At 45.5% G+C, this 18,085-nt stretch overlaps 1 protein-coding gene across 1 annotated transcript in view; it reads left to right on the plus strand.

The window, feature by feature from the left end:
• E2F7 (E2F transcription factor 7) overlaps nucleotides 1–17,504 on the plus strand; it is a gene marked incomplete at both ends in the record, with an annotated part of 34,277 nt that extends 16,773 nt beyond the window's left edge. The window contains 8 exons of the mRNA XM_080660827.1: nucleotides 1,287–1,442; nucleotides 2,839–2,973; nucleotides 8,465–8,650; nucleotides 9,129–9,198; nucleotides 11,893–12,391; nucleotides 13,470–13,725; nucleotides 15,651–16,072; nucleotides 17,334–17,504. Coding sequence (XP_080516953.1) covers nucleotides 1,287–1,442; nucleotides 2,839–2,973; nucleotides 8,465–8,650; nucleotides 9,129–9,198; nucleotides 11,893–12,391; nucleotides 13,470–13,725; nucleotides 15,651–16,072; nucleotides 17,334–17,504 — 1,895 coding nt within the window. The remainder of the gene's footprint in view (nucleotides 1–1,286; nucleotides 1,443–2,838; nucleotides 2,974–8,464; nucleotides 8,651–9,128; nucleotides 9,199–11,892; nucleotides 12,392–13,469; nucleotides 13,726–15,650; nucleotides 16,073–17,333) is intronic.
• Between the last annotated feature and the right edge of the window lie 581 nt (nucleotides 17,505–18,085).

Consider the following 18,085-nt stretch of genomic DNA (forward strand, 5'->3'; position numbering starts at 1 on the left):
TTACAATGGTATTAATTTTTCAAGTTGCATAATGGAGTAGATTATATAGAAAAGAACCCCGTTAGCAAATGTTGATTAGAAAGATAGACCTTGGATGCAGAATTTTTTTCACTTACATCTGCATTGGTCTTCCCCTCCCGACTCATTTATCCTCTTCCTGTCTTAACCACAGATCCTCATCGTTCTCTCCCTACTCCCTCTTGCTAAGATGATAACGTGCAAGTATCACTCACATTTCACTTGCAAATTTAAGAAATAGGAATGGAAAGGTGGGCCTGGTTTTCATTCAGTTTACTGCCTCATGCCTTTTAGTTCCAGCCCATGAGCCAGTTGTATCTTAATAACCAGGGGAGACAGCCATCTGTCGGGATGGTTTGCCTGCCATCCTCAGCAACACACATCTCATCAGTTCTCCTATTTAGTTACAGTTTATTTGTGAAAAGAAATGGAAGAGCTGGGCACCTGCTGTGATTACAGTACATTCTGGAAACAGTCATACCTCAGAGCCAGCCTGGGTTTGGTTCCAGACCACCACAATAAAGCACGTTGTAATCTTCTTGCTGGTGGAGGGTTCTTGCCTTCAATTTGTAAAAAATACAATATCTGTGAAGTGCACTAAACGAGGTTTGCCTGTATTTGGGGCACAGAGAAATTAAAGTGGAATCCTTGCCTTTGAGGGCAGAGTGGATGTTTGAAAACAGTTCCTCATCCCTACCCTATCCCTTTTTTTTTTTTTAATCGTCACTCAGTGATATTTTTCCATTGATTTTTAGAGAGTGTGGAAGAGAAAGGGAAAGATAGTGAGAAATATTGATGTGAGAGAAACACATCGATTAGTTGCCTCCTGCACGTGCCCCAACTGAGGTACGTGCCCTTGACCAGAGTCAAACCGGGGACCCTTTGGTCCGCAGGCAGATGCTCTATCCACTGAGCAAAACCGGGTAGGGCTCTACCCTATCCTTTTCTCCTCCCACATCAATCCTGGCAGAGAGCTGCTTTAGGAAAACCACCTCCTGCTTTCTGTTCCACACAGTGTGAGTATAACGCATTAAGAGTGGATTAACATTCGCCTTTCAGAGTCTATTCCTACGGAAATCTTACGAGCAGCAAGAGAATCCGCCTTGTCTTTATATGCCATCGACTGTGACAGTCCAGAAGGCTTCTCTCTGTAATAAAAGTGATCTTTCCATGCACTAGCAGACTTAGATCGTTCTGGCAAACTGTAAATACAGTCTTTCTTGTGGTAAATTATCTTTTTTGATGCCTTTGCTTCATTCCCTTTGTAGCATCTGCAAACAGAAAAGACAAGTCTCTGAGAATCATGAGCCAGAAGTTTGTCATGTTGTTCCTTGTCTCTAAAACCAAGATTGTTACTCTCGATGTGGCTGCCAAAATACTGATAGAAGGAAGCCAGAATGCGCTGGACCATAGTAAATTTAAAAGTAAGCATCCTCACCTAAATCCACCTAGCTAGCACAGGAGGGTGGGATTCATACGGTGATGTTTTCTACCTCTGAAAGTAAAAGAATAATGGTTTTTTGGAGAAGTGCACGCCTTCCTGCATCCCAAAATCTGTGGTGCTGTGAGAGATGAGTTAGTCACATGCTAGGATTCCCATTGAAGTCCCCTTGGCAGTTAGAGTGGATGGTGGAAGCAGAATGCAATCCGTGTGTAAGATACTTCAAATTTCTCTTTAGTATCGCAGCATCCAAGACAGAATGTCTGAGTTTTGTTTCCCCTTTTTTCCCCACCCCCCGCCTACTCTTCTGATGAGAGGAGATGAAAGGTGTGTACAGGTAAGAATCAGCAGAATGACCAGAGTAGGGAAAGGGTGGTGGGACATGGCTGTGGACAAGGAGAGCGTTTCCGAGCTTCATACTTTCTGTCGAGTGTGGGTCCCAAGCCAGAGGCTCTTGGCTGCTGGTAGTCCATTCAAGCCTTGGGAAGCCATGAGCTCAACATTACCTAGCTGTTTGTTTGTTTCCAGCTGGAATTAGAGCCATCCTGTGGGAGAAATTACTAAATAAAACCTAGCTCTCCCACGATTGGAAAGAAAATTGCATCTGGGATGAATGCTTGCTATTTCTAGACAGTAATCAACACTCCTTTGCTTGATCTTAGCCCTGAAGTCAAGTGGGTTTCCTACCTATAAATTGGTTTCTTAAATAGAAATTACTTTCTGGGCATCACCTGCCTATTCACTGTGTTACCACCCCTTCTGAATTTCTCTTCTAGTCCATGCATTTTCAAACGTGTCTCCCCAAACCTCTTAAGACTCAAGGATTGTGCATCCCACCCCCTCCCCTCTGGGTGGCCAGAGGCCGGGACTTCAGGTGAGGAACTGCCTGTCTCCGGCACAGCAGTACCTCAGAATCCTGAGCCCGGGAACACCTTCTGTGCCCGGGAGTGCAGCTTTGCAGGAAGCTCTGGGGATTCCCTGTCATGTTCACAGCCCAGCTGCCTGGTGGAGCTGGTGCCACAGCCTCCTGCTGGGAGAAACTCAGGCAGGCTTCCGACATGCCACACATCAGAATCACACTCACTGAGCCTCTAATTACAGCCCGCTTCCCTCCCTCCGGTGTTTTTGCAATCATGGCGCTCCCTGCTTGTCTTGTAAAGGTGTGAAGCTGTGGAAACAGAAGGACACCCCGACCTTGGTCTGTGGCTGCAGATACATAAATCCTGGGTGATTTCATGACAGAGCCATTGGTCATTTCATCCCACCCACTGCTCTCCCCTGAGGTTTATATGATGGCCAAGAAAAGTGACCTGTCACGTAAACTACAATGTAATGGTGTCACAGGCAGCATGGCCGTAATTGTGTTTTATGTCTCCCAGCAAAGGTACGACGTCTCTATGACATCGCCAATGTCCTGACCAGCCTGGCTCTGATCAAGAAAGTGCACGTAACGGAAGAGCGAGGCCGTAAGCCAGCCTTCAAGTGGATCGGGCCTGTGGACTTCGCTTCCAGTGGTGAGGCATGGTTTTGTTAGGGGCCTATTTTATTTAAAATCCTACATTTCTAAATCCTACATCTACTACAGAGTGAGGTCGATCTTCCCCCTCATTTTCCGTTACCCAAGTCACATTCAAATTAGACTGTGATGTCACACTCAGAACAGTGAGTATTAGTCTACAAATGGTACGTGCTGGTCGGCTCACACAGTAGGAGGGGAAATACTGAGAGCTTATGATGTGGGAGTTTCTGTAACTAGTAAAATATAGCCCTTTAGCATGTTCTATTTTATTCAGAAGATTTTTTTTTTCCTGGAAATTTGGGACAGGGGATTTAAAATGACATTTATAAACTCGAGTGATGTCTACATTAGGGGAATACCTAAAATATTGTGTGTTTTTTGAAATTCCACATAATGTAAAAATTATACTATTGCTATCATGAAACTAATATATGGTAAAAATGGCTCCTAAATATAGTATGGATGCAGTGAACACCTTTTTTTATCATTTATTTCAAAGGTTACAAATGTCAATTTCACTAAAACTAGAGCAGAAGAGGGTATTATCTTCTACCTATTTCACAGGTAATAGCTGAGCAATTGGGGACTGGATCCTGCTACTTTACATATAACTAGGCTGCCTGAGTAAAAGCCATTAACATTTTTAAATTACCCTTGCAATTTTGGTGTTAGTGGTATAAATTCCTGCCACTTAACCCAGGCCTATAGAAGATACAGCTCTCTACCTCATTGTAGCACATTATTCACTTAGGATCTAGATGAAACCACTTGAAATCTAGTATAACTAATTCAACCCAGCAAGTACTTACTGAATGTGGACTGTGCACGTGCCATGAGAGACTGAAAGCTGTATATAGCACGCCATCTGTGCCTACATGGAATATACAACTTTGCCATTTTCTGTTGCTCTGCCTTTGGCTTCTCTTCATCCTTTCACCTGTGAAGCCCTCTCCTCTTTGACATGAAAATATTCTGTTCCCCCTTTCCAGATATGTCACAAATGTTAACCCCTCCATAAAGCTTCCCTCCTCACCCAGAGCAGAGAGTCTCTCATCTGACCTACTGCACTTTAGTATTATGCTGTTGTACTTGGTGATACTGGTGTGATGCTGTGGTCCCTGCTCTGTGGGTATGAGGGCAGAAGAGGTCTTTTGTTCCTCTTTGATTACCTGAGTACCCAGATCCATGCCTTGGTCACTTCCATTGGTTAATGAGCCTCTACTGGAGTTGTATAATTAGCACTCATTTGAAACTTAAAAAACAATTCAGCACTGTACACGGTGGTAGTGGTGCTGTAGGAAATCAAAGGATATGGGTTAAGTTCTGATGGACTTTTAGGTTTTGGAGGGATGGAGAGCTTTTTAGTTAGAGAAACTGATACCTAAGCAAAAGTCGTGTGGCTGGGAGAGATCAGGCCTCCTGATCTGAGTGGAGGGCACAGGGCAGAAAGTGATGAGGCATGAAGTGTGATCAGCTGCAACAGAATTTTTGGTGGGCTTCAAAGGTCAAGCCAAGACATTTGTACTAGATACATAGACTGACATGACAAGGGGTCTTTGGTCTTTAGATAGGTTGAAGGAGAGGAGGGTTTCGAGGGTGGTGGTATCATTGCAGAAAATGAGGTAGTTGGGGAAATGAGCTGGAGTTGAGAAAATGAGTTCATGTATTTGCATAACCAGTGGGACAGCAACTGGGGGAGCTCTGATCTGAGGAGGGAAAGAGGGCTTGGAACCAGGACAGGAACTTCAAAAGTAGCTTACCTACTCTCCGAAATGTGATCCTCGTTCTGCATTCCCTAGTTTCTACTGATATCCTCATCATCAACCCTGCTATCAAATTTGGAACATCGAGTTACCTTTGATTCCCTTAATTCACTCCTTGATTAGCAATTCCTCACAATTAAACTTAGTAGATGTCTCTTTCCTCATCTCCCTTCCCACCATCTTGGCCTTTTCTTCCCTTTAACAGCTTTATTGAGCTACCATGGCACATTATAAGTGGAATGTGGTTAAAGTTACAATTTGATAAGCTTTTGCATCCTATGCGTCTGTGAAATAATCACTGCAGTCAAGATAGTGAGCCCATCACCCTCCAGAGTCTCTTCTGACCCTTCAAACGTCCTTCCTTCCTCCCCTCTTCTCTCCCCAGGGAAAGCCACTGATCTGCTTTCTTTCACTCTAGATTTGTTTGTATTTTATAAAAATTTTTATCAGTGAGTCACATACAGTCATTATTCACAGATTCCATATTTACAAATTTATCTACTAAAATTTGTCACTCCAAAATTAATGCAGCACTTTCTAAGTTGCTCACAGAAATGCAGAGTGGCAGAAAGTTTGAGCTGCCAACTGAGGTTGAGCTGGGCAGTGCTCTGCCTTGTTTCAGCTCTCATCCTATACACGAGGGTCCTTTTTGTGGTCCTTTTAATGCCCCGTTTCACCTTTGTGTGCTTGGAGTTGGTGATTTCGCTGTTTGAAGTGGTGCCCAAGTGTTGTCTAGTACTGAAGTGTTGTCTAATGTTTCTAAATAATTTACCTTACAGAGAAAATACATGTTAGAGCAGCTTCATTGAGGCATGAGTTCTAGTGCTGTTTGCTATGAGTTCAGAACTGGTGGATCAACAATATATATTAAATAAGATGTCTTTAAAAAGAAACACATAAAACAGGGTTATGTGTTGATCAGTTGACAAAAATGTTGTGACCAGAGGCATGCAGGAACCTAACCCTGTATTTCCTCTAGGAGCAGTGCTTCAGTGTTTGCTAATTAATTGTTCATGCTCACTTCACAGAACATGAGAACCACAAGCAACAAGAATAGGCTGTACTCCCTATACTCTTTATCAGGCTTCTTTCACTTGGCATAATTATTTTGTGGCTAGAGGCCCCGTACACAAAATTCATGCACTGGGGGTCGGGGGGGTACCTCAGCCCGGCCTGTGCCCTCTCGCAGTCTGGGACCCCTCACTCCTTACCACCTGCCTGCTCACTGCTCCTTAGTGCTGCTGCGGAGGCGGGAGAGGCTCCCACCACTGCCACTGTGCTTGCCAGCTTTGAGCCCGGTATCTGGTTGAACAACGCTTCCCCTGTTTAAGTGAACTGACCACCAGGGGACAGCTCCTGCTTTGAGCGTCTGCCCCCTGATGGTCAGTGCACATCATAGTGACCAGTCATTCTGGTCGTTTCAGTCACTTAGGCTTTTATTATATAGATTAATCATGTATTAGCATTTATATAGATTAATCATGTATTAGCATTTATCAGTAGTTTTTTTCTTTTTATTGCTAAGAAGTATTCCATTGTATGGATATATCATTCTTCAATCATTTACATGTTGATGGACATTTAGATTATTTCCATGTTTTGGCTATGACAAATAAAGCTACAATGAATATGCATGTAGCCCTAGCCAGTTTGGCTCAGTAGATAGAGCATCGGCCTGCAGACCGAAAAGGGTCCCGGGTTCTATTCCAGTCAAGGGCACGTACCTCGATTGTAGGCTCCTCCCCAGCTGAGGCCCTAGTTGGGGGGTCGTGCAGGAGGCAACCAATTGATGTGTTTCTCTCACATCGATATTTCTCTGTCTTTCCCTCTCTCTTCCACTCTCTCTAAAAAGCAATGACAAAATATCCTTGGGTGATGATTAAAACACATACACACACACACACACACACGTATACACACACACCCACACACACGTATGTGTGTGTGTATATATATATATATATATATATACACACACACACACATATGTATACATGCATATATGTATATATACATATACACATATGCATATACACTGAGTGGCCAGATTATTATGATCTCTGAACGCATAATAATCTGGCCACTTAGTGTATATCTTATATAGTAAAAGGCTAATATGCAAATTGTCCCCTTGACCAGGAGTTCGACCAGCAGGCAGGCCGGCCAACCGCCCATGTCCCCTCCCCCTGGCCTGGCTGGCCAGACCCCACCCATGCACGAATTCATGCACCCGGCCTCTAATACACACACACACACACACACACACACACACACACACACACTGAGTGGCCAGATTATTATGCATTCAGAGATCATAATAATCTGGCCACTCAGTGTATGTGCATGTACATTGTCCCCACTATTGAAACAACTATTCCTTCTGCTCCCTTTGAGTGGTTCTTTCCCCGCTGGCCTTGGGTAGTTTTCTCACCTGTGCGAGTACTCCACTGCATACCTGAGGGGCTCCTTCCGCCCATCCCCCGCATTCTCTTTCTGTATGGCTCTCCTCTCTAATATTCTGCCATACAACCTCCAGCTGCCTTGGCTTTCCTGGCCTCCCAGCTCCATCCTCAACCTGGAGGGACCTCCGGCTCTCTCTAGGTCCCCCTCTCTGCACCCCAACCTGGAAACCTTCTCCAGGCAGTGAACTGGGGCAGTCATGGAGCTCGCCTCACTTGATTCCTGGCTCTAAAGGATCATTGTCTTTCATGTCCTGATGTTCAGTGTCTTGAGAGCCGCTGATTGATTTATCTATATTGTCCAATGTTCTGTTTCAGGAAGGATGGGAACTCTGATCCCCGTTACTGTCTTGATCTTTTTTTTTTCTTTTTGATTCTGTAATTTCTGAATTTCTAAAAAGAACATTTACTGTGTTTTTGTTAGAAGAAATAGAAACCCATAAAGGTGATTTTCTTTTTCAATGTTCGTGTGTTTTAGAGAATATAAATGTGGCTGCACCCTTCAGTCTGTTTAATCAGTCTTATTAAAATGGGCATGCTTTGAGCTTTGAAATAAACAGCACAGAAGAACAGGGTAGGAATAACTGAGCAACAGCAATGGGGACTATTTCTACCTAGAAATACAGGCCTGGTTCTATGTAGAAATTCTGTCCTGACTTCATATCGGCTCCTTGAAGCATAAAACGGGCCCCTCGGGCCCAGCCTTTTATTATCCTTACTATTCTGCAGCATTTCAACTACGAGGTTTCTGTTGACCTTATTCCTTTGGTCACTGGGTAACGGGGCCTCCTACTGCATAAGAAATAATAAAGCAATAGAATATAGAAATTTTTATATTCATTGCCTTAGAGCTACGGCATAAGAGACTGATTTCAATTAACGTTAAAAATCTCAAAATATGCACTTTGGGCTGAGCATAGCTGGGTTTCCCTTTGATACTCTGCCCAAAGAAAGTATCTGAAATGTCAGGTCCCTTCTATTTTGGGGTGAAAAACATCTTGCTCTACTTTTATTGCAGGTTAGGTAATTTTAGAATATATATGGTTTTAGTCTCACTTTATAGTCCTCCACTAACTTATAAAAATTGTACATCGAAAGAAATTGGGGTTTGAGACAGGCTCATATAATTCCTTGGAGTGTCTTAGTTTCTCATTTATAGGGTAGCTCCGTTACAATGATAGGCTTTCCAAGCCATATCTTAAAAGGTAAAGTTATCCGGAATTATAGCTGTGTAACAACACTGCCAAATCTTTCGTTTATGTAGATGAAGAACTAGTGGATGTTTCTGCATCTGTCTTATCAGAACTGAAAAGAGAAACATACAGCAAAGTTCAAGCCTGTGCTACACAGAAGCTGGCTCGATGTGGCTCCTTCAACAAAGTTCCAGCTTCTGAGAGGATTCACAGGAAAGTGAACTCGGAACCCAGCAGCCCTTCCAGGGAAGAACAAGGTATCTACCTGCCTTTAATGAACCCTGGACTACGTCAGTCCATGTCATCGTAGCCTTACCCACGCACTGGCACTTTAAATCCAGTCACCTCTCTAGGCCCTGCCTAAAGTGGGACAACTATTGGGGGTAGAGAGTTGGTGACTTCACAGGGTGTGACCATGGGCCCTTTCCTTGATATTGATCCTAGTCGGCCTGGCAGATCAATTAGCTTGCCACGGATGACCTGTTTGATGCATCTCAAAAATGCATCCGACTTACTATACAAAGCACCACTTGTTTTGTTTTTCTTACCAATTCTTGATGAGACCTGAATTTACCAGTAACAGCTAGCTTCTCAAAATTTCTCTCTTTGAATCAAAACCAGAATAGACTTGAGATAGTCTTCTAGTCCCTGAGCTGTGAAAATGCGTCCTGCTAAAAAAAACTGGTATGTGTACGTCTCTTGCTGTATTTCTTAGACCTTCCTTTTCCTTTATAGGACCAGGTGGCTTCCTAGAAATTGGAAGTCTGGCAGCTATTTACCAACAACAAATAGAAGACAATTCACAGTAAGTCTTTTAAAAATTCCAGGTGTATTCTCTATTTCCGAATGTTAACTTTGACTAAACTGAAATGCCACCCACCCAAAGATAACTTTTAGCAATCTTGCTCCTAAGTCAGCCATTTGTTTATTTAAAAGTTTGTAAGTTTTCCCTTTATGCAAAACAATGTGCATGATATAGTATCAGGGACACAAAAGTACAAAAAATTATCCCCTGAGCTAGGAAAGCTCATAGGGAAAAAAAATAAAAAACAAATGCCCCCAAAAGGATAAATCACTACTAGTCTGACACTGAAAAATGATGCATCATAGTCTATGAATCACTTTGTCATCATTCTAACATGTGACTGCCAGGTACTAATCCAGAAGTTATGTATATTAACTCATCTAATCATAACAATCTTTTTTAACCCTCACCTGAGGATATTTTTTCCATTGATTTTTAGGGAGAGAATAGAAGGAAGGGAGCGGGGGAGAGAGAGAGAAACATCGATGTGAGAGAGACACATCAATTGGTTGCCTCCTGCACGTGCCCCCACCAGGGCTGGGGACTGAACCCGCAACCCAGGTATGTGCCCTTGACCAGTAATTGAACCTATGACCCTTTGGTGCATGGGCCAACACTCTAACCACTGGCCAGTGCTAATCATAACAGTCTTTTGAGGTTGGTACTGTTATTCTCCTTTTACAGCAGTCACATAATATCAGAGAAAATGCTAAAGAAGGAACAAGAGACGTTTTTAATGACTCATGTGGGAAGAGGCAGGGTCAGGGAGTGGAGGGACAGCAAGCTGATTAACGATAATGATTTATCCAAATAGAATAGTGAAAGGAAATACCATTCAGAAGAAGAGCTTAGGGTGTTGGAGGTAAGTAGGCCAAGTTGGCAAAAAGCTTCGAAAGCCAGGTAGAAGGGTTTGGATTTAGGAGACAGATGGTGCAGACTATTGCAGATTCACCAGGGAAGACCATTCTGGCTGCTTTAAGCAGGTGGGGTTGGAAGTAGAGAATGTCCTCTAGGTGAGCAGATCACAGAGCAGAGCATTTGCAGCAATTCTGTCTGTGGTGCAGGCCTGAGCTGGCGCAGCCAGAGGGAAAGCAGTGTAAACCGTGAGTCAGCAGGACTACCAGAGCAGGAGGAGGCATTGCAGAAACACCTGGGTCCCAGTGATGGTGACAGTGGTGGAGATGGAGAGATTGACGGTAGACGGCTGGGGGTAGGAAGGTGGGTAATGTGCTCAGTGTGGACACACTGAGTTTCACAGAGCTGGGTAATAGCGATCGCTTATTCAGAGCGGGCTGTGGTTGAGAGTCACTCAGCGCTGCAGCCTGGAGCGCTCCATTTTATTTCCAGCAGCACAGTGGACAATGAGATTGTGGGCAATCCAGGTCTCAGTGATTCCATCAGAAAGGTAATCAGAAATCTCTGTTCTCTGTTTACCAGTTTCTAAAGGAGTTTCCTCATCTATTTCCAAAAATATACTGAACATATAAACATTTTATTTTTCAGTATTTGGAAATTTTTCTGCATAAAAGGTCAGATAATGTTTATAATCTCACATATTGATGGGCCTTGATTTTGAATGTGTTGCCTATAAAGTCTATAGTAATACTGAGCAGAATGGGACAAGAATGACAGAAAAGAATAATTTTGTAGATAAGTGTATTTCCTCACTCACGGCCCACTTCATTTGTCTCACAGAGGATTTGAGACGAATGGATATATCCTTGAAATCAAAGTTGGTCCAGTCTCTTAAGCAGCCCGGATCTCTCACAGTGACTGAGCAAGAGGCCCCTCGGGTGACCTTCGGCAGATTGCTTACCCTCTGAACCTCAGTTTTGTTCCCTAGGAAACTGGGGGGAATGAGAGTGGTGACTAATCCTATCTAATAAAGAGGGAATATGCTAATTGCCTGTCATGCCCTCAAAGATGGCGGCACCCAGTCCCCTCAGCCCCGCCGGGGTGGCAGGCACGTGGCACAGCCAGGCCCGCCCCCAGGCGGGTCCAGCCACTCTGTGCACCTGCCTCCGGAGTCCCCCAGCCCCCTCAGCCCCCCAGTTGACCAGGGCTGGCCGGAGGCACAGGCAAGCCTCGGATGGTGGCTGCCCAGCCACCCAGGGCCGGCCCAAGGTGCAGGTAACCAGGGTCGGCCGAGGCTTGTGCTGCCAGCAGTGGCAGCAGCAGAGGTGTGATGGGGGTGTTGCGTTCCCACCCCTGAGAGCTCCCAGACTGTGAGAGGGGGCAGGCCGGGCTGAGGGACCCCCCGCCCCGCCCTCCAGTGCATGAATTTTCATGCACCGGGCCTCTAGTAATATAATAATTATGTAAAGTATTATAATGTTATGCTAATTATTATAGTATCCATGTGCTTGGTAAAGGGTACCTCCTGGATAACTGATAACTATTAGATGTGGAAGAGGAAGTTGAGGAGCCAGTATTAGCTCTAAACTGAGATCCTCCCAGAGCAACTCCCCCATTAGCCATCAGCTCTTCCCCCACCCTCGCCAGCCATCCATACTGGTTATGCCTGGTCATCGCCTCTGCGGTTAGCTTAGCTCACGTATGTTCAGGGAATACACTTTTAACAGCGGAGCAGTTTTCCCCTGCTCTTGCTTTGGTGCGTCTCTTCAGAAAAGTAGAGTCAGGAGTTGGCAGAATGCGGTAACTCAGTGGTTCCTGTTACGTTTCTTTTTATTGCAGGGGCAAAGCCTCGGACGGTGCGGGGGTGACGCTTCCATCAAGCAGCCTGGACCCCGCCGCTCCTTTCCCTGTCCACCCTGTGGACTCAGAATACTGTGTCAGTCCTTCAGTCCACCAGGTGTTCTCCGCGCCTCAAGCGGACTTGCAGGCCTTCCCCACACAGAATGGTCTGAATGGACAAGTAGGTGTCTCCCTCGCTTCTGTGGCCTCAGACATGGAGAGCCTGAAGCCAGCCCTGCTGGCCGGCCAGCCCCTGCTGTACGTGCCCTCCACCTCTCTGTTCATGCTGTGCGGGAGCCTGCGGGAGGGACCGCCCCCGGAGTCCGGGTCCGAGAGGGACAGCAGAGGCTCAGAGGCCCCGGCGGCCGCAGCGCTGTGGTCCACAGCCGCAGCCCAGAAGCGCCTGGGTGAGGAGAGGCAGCCGCCAGAGGAGGAGCCAGCCGCTAAAAGACAAGGCAGGGGCTACGAAGACGGCCCTCTGTCCCTGGTCATGCCCAAGGTAAGGGCTCCCGGTGGGTGTGTTTAGGGACATCCCGTTACTGGAGCTTCTTCCTAATAAGGACACACCGAGGTTAATAAGCCACTGAGTCTGGAATAGGGGGTATTTCATGGGTCACTTGTATATTTAAGCCCTGAACTAGCTTTCCCCAAAACCTTGCCATAAAGTAGTACTGTAAGAAAAGTGGTTTTTATAAAAGTCACACTTTGTATAAAATGACAAAATGTTTAAAGAAAACATTCTACCCATAATGCCACCACACAGGCCACCACTGTTCACACGCCTGTGTGGTGGCATTATGGGTAGAATGTTTTCCGTCCTTTTGTTTTAAATGCATGGAAATCACTGAAACCGTCTTCATCCAGGACTCCACTCAGTTCCAGAGTCAGGAACGTGGGCACTACTTCACTTTCAGAGTCTGTGCTTGGTCAGTTTTCATCTCTGCTCAGAGATCCCGTCTCCCTCCCCATGAAGTGAAAAGAGCAAAAACAGGAGCTGTCCACGTCTCCCACTTCGTGGCCATTCAGAGGTTAATGAGATGTGACCAGTGAGACTCGCAGACAGCAGGAGCACTGGCATTGCAGCCGGTTGTAGTGAGTCAGCTGGGCACCCTTCATGGGAATCGGTTCACTAACGAAGGCCCTTTCTCCTGCCCGGGCGAATTTTCCTAAGTGTGTATGCAGCATGGCTTGCAGAACAGAAATGAAAGACTGACTGGTATGTGCCTTGGATAACCAAGACAGCTTGGGGCCTCACCGCAGTTCTTATCAGGCCCCTCAAAGACTGTGGAATCTTCACCCTTTCTGTGCTGGCATCTGAGAAACTTATTTCACAGTCTGAACATCATGGCCAGTTTTCCATTATGAAAATCTCCGCCATTTCTGTGCTTGAGACGTGACGTTGATTTTCAGACCATTCCTAAAACGTGACTGAGCCAACAGACATACACAAATCACTGTTGTGCACAGCTGTGTTTGACCTTCCTGTTTCTATGTTAGCTGTTTTGATAAAGCTGTTATTAAGATTTGCTGCTGGGATTTTGACTTGCTTTTCTGGTTCCTGGTTTGGTTGTGCTTAGAAATCCTCAGATTCCTCAGACGTTGCCTCTCCAAAGATGCTGGGTAACAGGGCGTCTGTGTCCCTGGAAGATATGCACTTGGATAGCCAACTCCCTGCTGCAAGGGGAGTTTGGGGAAAGGCTCCAGCACATGGCTTCGTTTCTTCTGAGTGGGGAAGTCTTCCAAGAAACACAGAGATTGAAAAGCCGTTGCAAGAAAATGAAGGCACCACAGAGCCCTCTTTGCTGCAGTGTCTTTACGTGCAGCCACCAGCAGGTAAGGGATGTCGTCACGTCCCAGAGGCCCTTGGGGTAATTGACGATCAGTTGGATTTTTAAATCTTGTTCCGTGTCACCTGACCAAAGCAGTTCATTGATGAGCCTCCGAGTCATTTGACTCTTAGCCCTCTTGTGTCCTCCATTGATGAAACGAAGGGAGAGGCTGCTTAGACTTTTACCAACCTCAAAGTTAATGGGAAAATAATTATGCAGGTGATTTTTTTTTTAATGTATTAAACTTTATTTGCCCTAACCAGGTGGCTCAGTTGGTTGGAGCCACATCCCATATACCAAAAGGTTGTGGGCTTGATTTCTGGTCAGGGCACATACTTAGGTTGTGGGTTCGATCCCCGGTTGGGGCACCTACAGGAGGCAACTGATGTTTCTCTTTCACATCGATGTTTCTCTCTCCCTTCTTCTAAAATCAGTAAGAAAACATATCCTTGGGTGAGGATTTAAAATTTAAAAAGGCACAACAAATTCAAAAAATGATTCTTTTTTATAATTCGGCTGAGTCTGGCATTGGTGCAGTGAGACATTATGAGCCAGTCGGCCACTGTGTGCCCTGAGTGTGCTGATCTCTTGAATATCCAGAGGGACTGAGCCTGTGACTGGTCCAGTGGCAGGGCTGCAGCAGAGGGCTGGGTGTGAAAGCCACCTGTTGTCTGTGGGAGCGTAAGACGCGTCTGCAGCCACCCTCATTGGTAAAATGGCAATCATAACAGCACCTGCTTTATGGGGGGGAAGGGGAGCTGTGAAAATGCAGTTCAATGAGACTGTATCTGAAGCATTTAGAATAGTGCCTGACACTTAGTAAGACTCAATAAATGCTGTTACCATTTTGAAGTAAACCTGAAATATAATAGATACCTAATTTAGATATGCACAGGGTACATGAAGCTGCTCTGGATGGAAAGAGACTTAAATTGATTTTCCTCAAGTCCTTGTTCACTTCACAGGTAGGTGTAGGAACTGGTTATTATTCACTCCTCTAGAAGACATGCTTTATTCCTTTAGCAAATGTTTTGTGATAGTTTAATCTAAACATGATTCTCAGTGTTACAGATGCATTGAACAAAACCCAGACGCAGCCATGGGCCCTTTGCCTCTGTGGTGCAGCCCAGGGATTCCTCCTCAGCACGCTTACAAGTGCACAGAACACAGGGATTACAGAGGAAGCCAATTATATGGAAACTGGAGGCTCGATGCACGAACTTCGTGCAAGGGGCTCGGTCCTCGCAGCCCTGGCTTCATCTGGAAGGTCGTCCAGAAGGATGTCCGGAAGGTCGTTCAGCTGTCCAGTCTAATTAGCATATTACACTTTTATTATTATAGATACAGTTAGAAAAATGTTTTTTAATTATAGTAATAAAAAGATGTGACAGAGAATCCAATACTCCCATAATTTAAAAGTTGAGATGAGCGTAACAGTCTATTCAGAAATCTGCCAAAGCTGTAATGTTCTATGAATATATCTGTGCTTTGTTCTAGTGACAAAGTCAAGGTACTAATAACACTGTTGTGTTGCCCGTGATCTTAACTGAGGGGAATATAAATTTCAGCTAGAAGGTCGTAGAAGTAAAGATACAGTTTTTCCCATCCAAGTTCATAGTCCTCCTCCATTTCGATGCAGTGGTACTGACATTGGAATCCCCCCTCAGGAGACGCAGGCATCCACCCAGTTCTCACACAGAAATATGTGGGGTTTCATCCAGAGCCGCTGCTGCAAAGAGGCAGTGTGAGCTGGGAGAGCACAGAGGAGGGGCTGGGAGGGACCAGGGGAGGGGCTGGGAGGGACCAGAGGAGAGGCTGGCCGCTCAGGTGGGGTTGATTTACTGGGGGCTCCCATTTGCAAGCGCCCTGAGGAATTTGAGCTTGAATGGGACCTTCATGCTGACTTTTGCCTTGTTTTGCTTATTTCAGGATTAAATGGTCTCAATGTGCTCTTACCTGGCAGTCAGACCCCTCATGCTATGGGACCCCCTTCGGGTCAGCTGCCATCCCTCGGTGTGCCCTGCATGGTCTTACCATCTTCGACACTGGGCCCATTTCCTGTTCTCTACTCTCCCACAATGGCCGGGCCAGTTTCCCCTGCCCCCGGCACTGTCCCAAACACGGGACCTGGGAATTTCCGCTTGCCAGGCCTTAGATCAACGCCTCATCTTCTCATCGGCCCTGCAGCCCTGGTTAACCCAAACTCCTCGACACTCCCTTCGGCAGACCCTCAGCTTCAGGGTCCTCACTCACTTAACCAGAGTCCAGTGATGTCCAGGCCCCACAACGCCATCCAGCCCACATCCCCAGTGTACGAAGGACATCCAGGCTCCATGGTGAAATTACAGCAGGTGAGTCCTGAAGTTTCGTTTCAGTTTGCACAAGAAGGCTCATCACTCTGGGACGGGTGTGCCTGCATCTCATCAGCTTTGGTTTTAGTCACCTGACTGCAGAGTGGAGGCTCCGGGAGAGGTTCTCCCGGCTTCCCTTATAGATCCGGTTACCTGCTTATAAAGTACAAAGGCCTAAGGCAGGAGATTCGTGCTTTAAAGACAAAAATGTTTCTTATTTTCTTTAAATCTGAGGAAATTATTTTGGGCTTAGTTCAGGTAAATTTTTTATGGATGCTGAATGTTCAGATTCTCCAAGTTTTCATTTCATTAGGTCCATAAAGGAGACCACCCTGAATTTTAATTGTACAGAAACAAGAGAAACTTCAGAAGTGTTGATACTGACACAAGATTTTTAGCATCTGTCATTTCTTAAAATGCAATGTTTAGGAGGCATCTATATGCCTACACTCTCAGAATATATGCAAATATACATAGATAAGTGTATATGATTAATATAAACTATATTTCTCCCCCAAACTCCATTTATACTTCAGTCAATAAGTATTTGTTGAATTCCTATCATGCATTAAGCATTGTTCAGAGTGATTGCTTTCTCTCCAAAAGAAAGTTATGTTGCGGCAAAAAAAATATTTTAAACATGTTATTCAGAGGCTCAGAAGTTTAGCAGACATTGAAATAAACATGTTGGTTTTTAAACAAGGCTATTACAACATAACATATACTTTCTGATCACCAGGCACTGATCTAGGCAGTGAGGTGTAACAGTAAACAGGATAACAGTCCTCTTAGAGCTTGTTAAGGGGATAAATGTTTAATATTTAACAGGAGAGGATAAATATCAGTAAGAGCCAAGAAACACACTTACTATTTGCCTAGCATGCTCTAAAGTACCTTATCAGTATATTATTCAGTGTTTACAACCCTCTAAAGTCAGTACTCATGGATGAAGAAACTGAGGGACATACTGGTTACATCATTTGCCCAAGGTCTCATAGCTAATTATGGCAGAGCCCAGGCCCTGGCTCCAGGTGCCCCGCTTATAAATTCTTTGTTGAGGCTGCCTTTCTGCACACAACATAAGTTTATTTCCAATTGTGGTAAGGGTTGAGGCGACAAATCACATAAATGTGATAGAAAAGCAAAGAGGAGGGAACGCCTGCCCAGGGATCCTAATGACACAGGACTGGGCTTCCAGTTCAGAGACTGAGAACAATTTGACTTCACTTCTGCTTTTATTTACTCTTTTTTTCTTTTCTAGTCCCCAACTCCAGGGACCCCCAAGAGCACCCGACACACACATTGTGAGACATTCTTCAAGACGCCCGGCAGCCTTGGAGACCGTGTCCCTAGGAGAAGAGAGAGCAAGCAGTCGCAAAACGCCAGCTCGGCGCAGCGGAGACTTGAAATACCCAGCGGTGGTGCCCACTAACCTGGTGCTCTGCCCGGTGGCGTGCCTCAGACCACCTGAGCTTCCCTGTCTGTGTCACAGGCCGTGTCCTGGCGCTGGAGCGGAAGCAGAATGCACGCCATCGCGCCTCTTTCATCCGCCGGTCCTCACGTTAACTTCCCGTCACCGTCTATTCTCCTGAAAGTCATTGTTACTGATGGCGCGTTTAGTACCAGTTAGCGCCCAGACTCTGTGCCTGGTGTCACAGGGAAAGCGCCCGCTGACCTGTGGTTTTGCTCCAAGAATTCTCTGTTTGCTCGAAGTAGATCTGAACGAGCTACTGGAGCCTGTGGTTTCCCTAAAGGTGGGGCCTGTCTAGCACTTAACCAGGGTGAGTGTCCCTGACGTGTATTTCCACTCGCCCTGAGTAGATCTGTGGTGAGAGAGCCTTCCTTCCTGCAGTTTAAAAAGCTACGGCTTCCTAGGCTTCATCAGGGAGACAGCCTCAGCTGTGAATCCTCCCGTGTTATTTATTGTGTTCCCGGAATGGGACTTCGTGCAGAAAGTTTACAAGTACAGCAAAACATGCTTTTCAGGGTATGACGACTTGAATGTGTGTACTT

Source organism: Plecotus auritus (genome assembly GCF_963455305.1).
Source record: "Plecotus auritus genome assembly, chromosome: 3".
NCBI lineage: Eukaryota > Metazoa > Chordata > Mammalia > Chiroptera > Vespertilionidae > Plecotus > Plecotus auritus.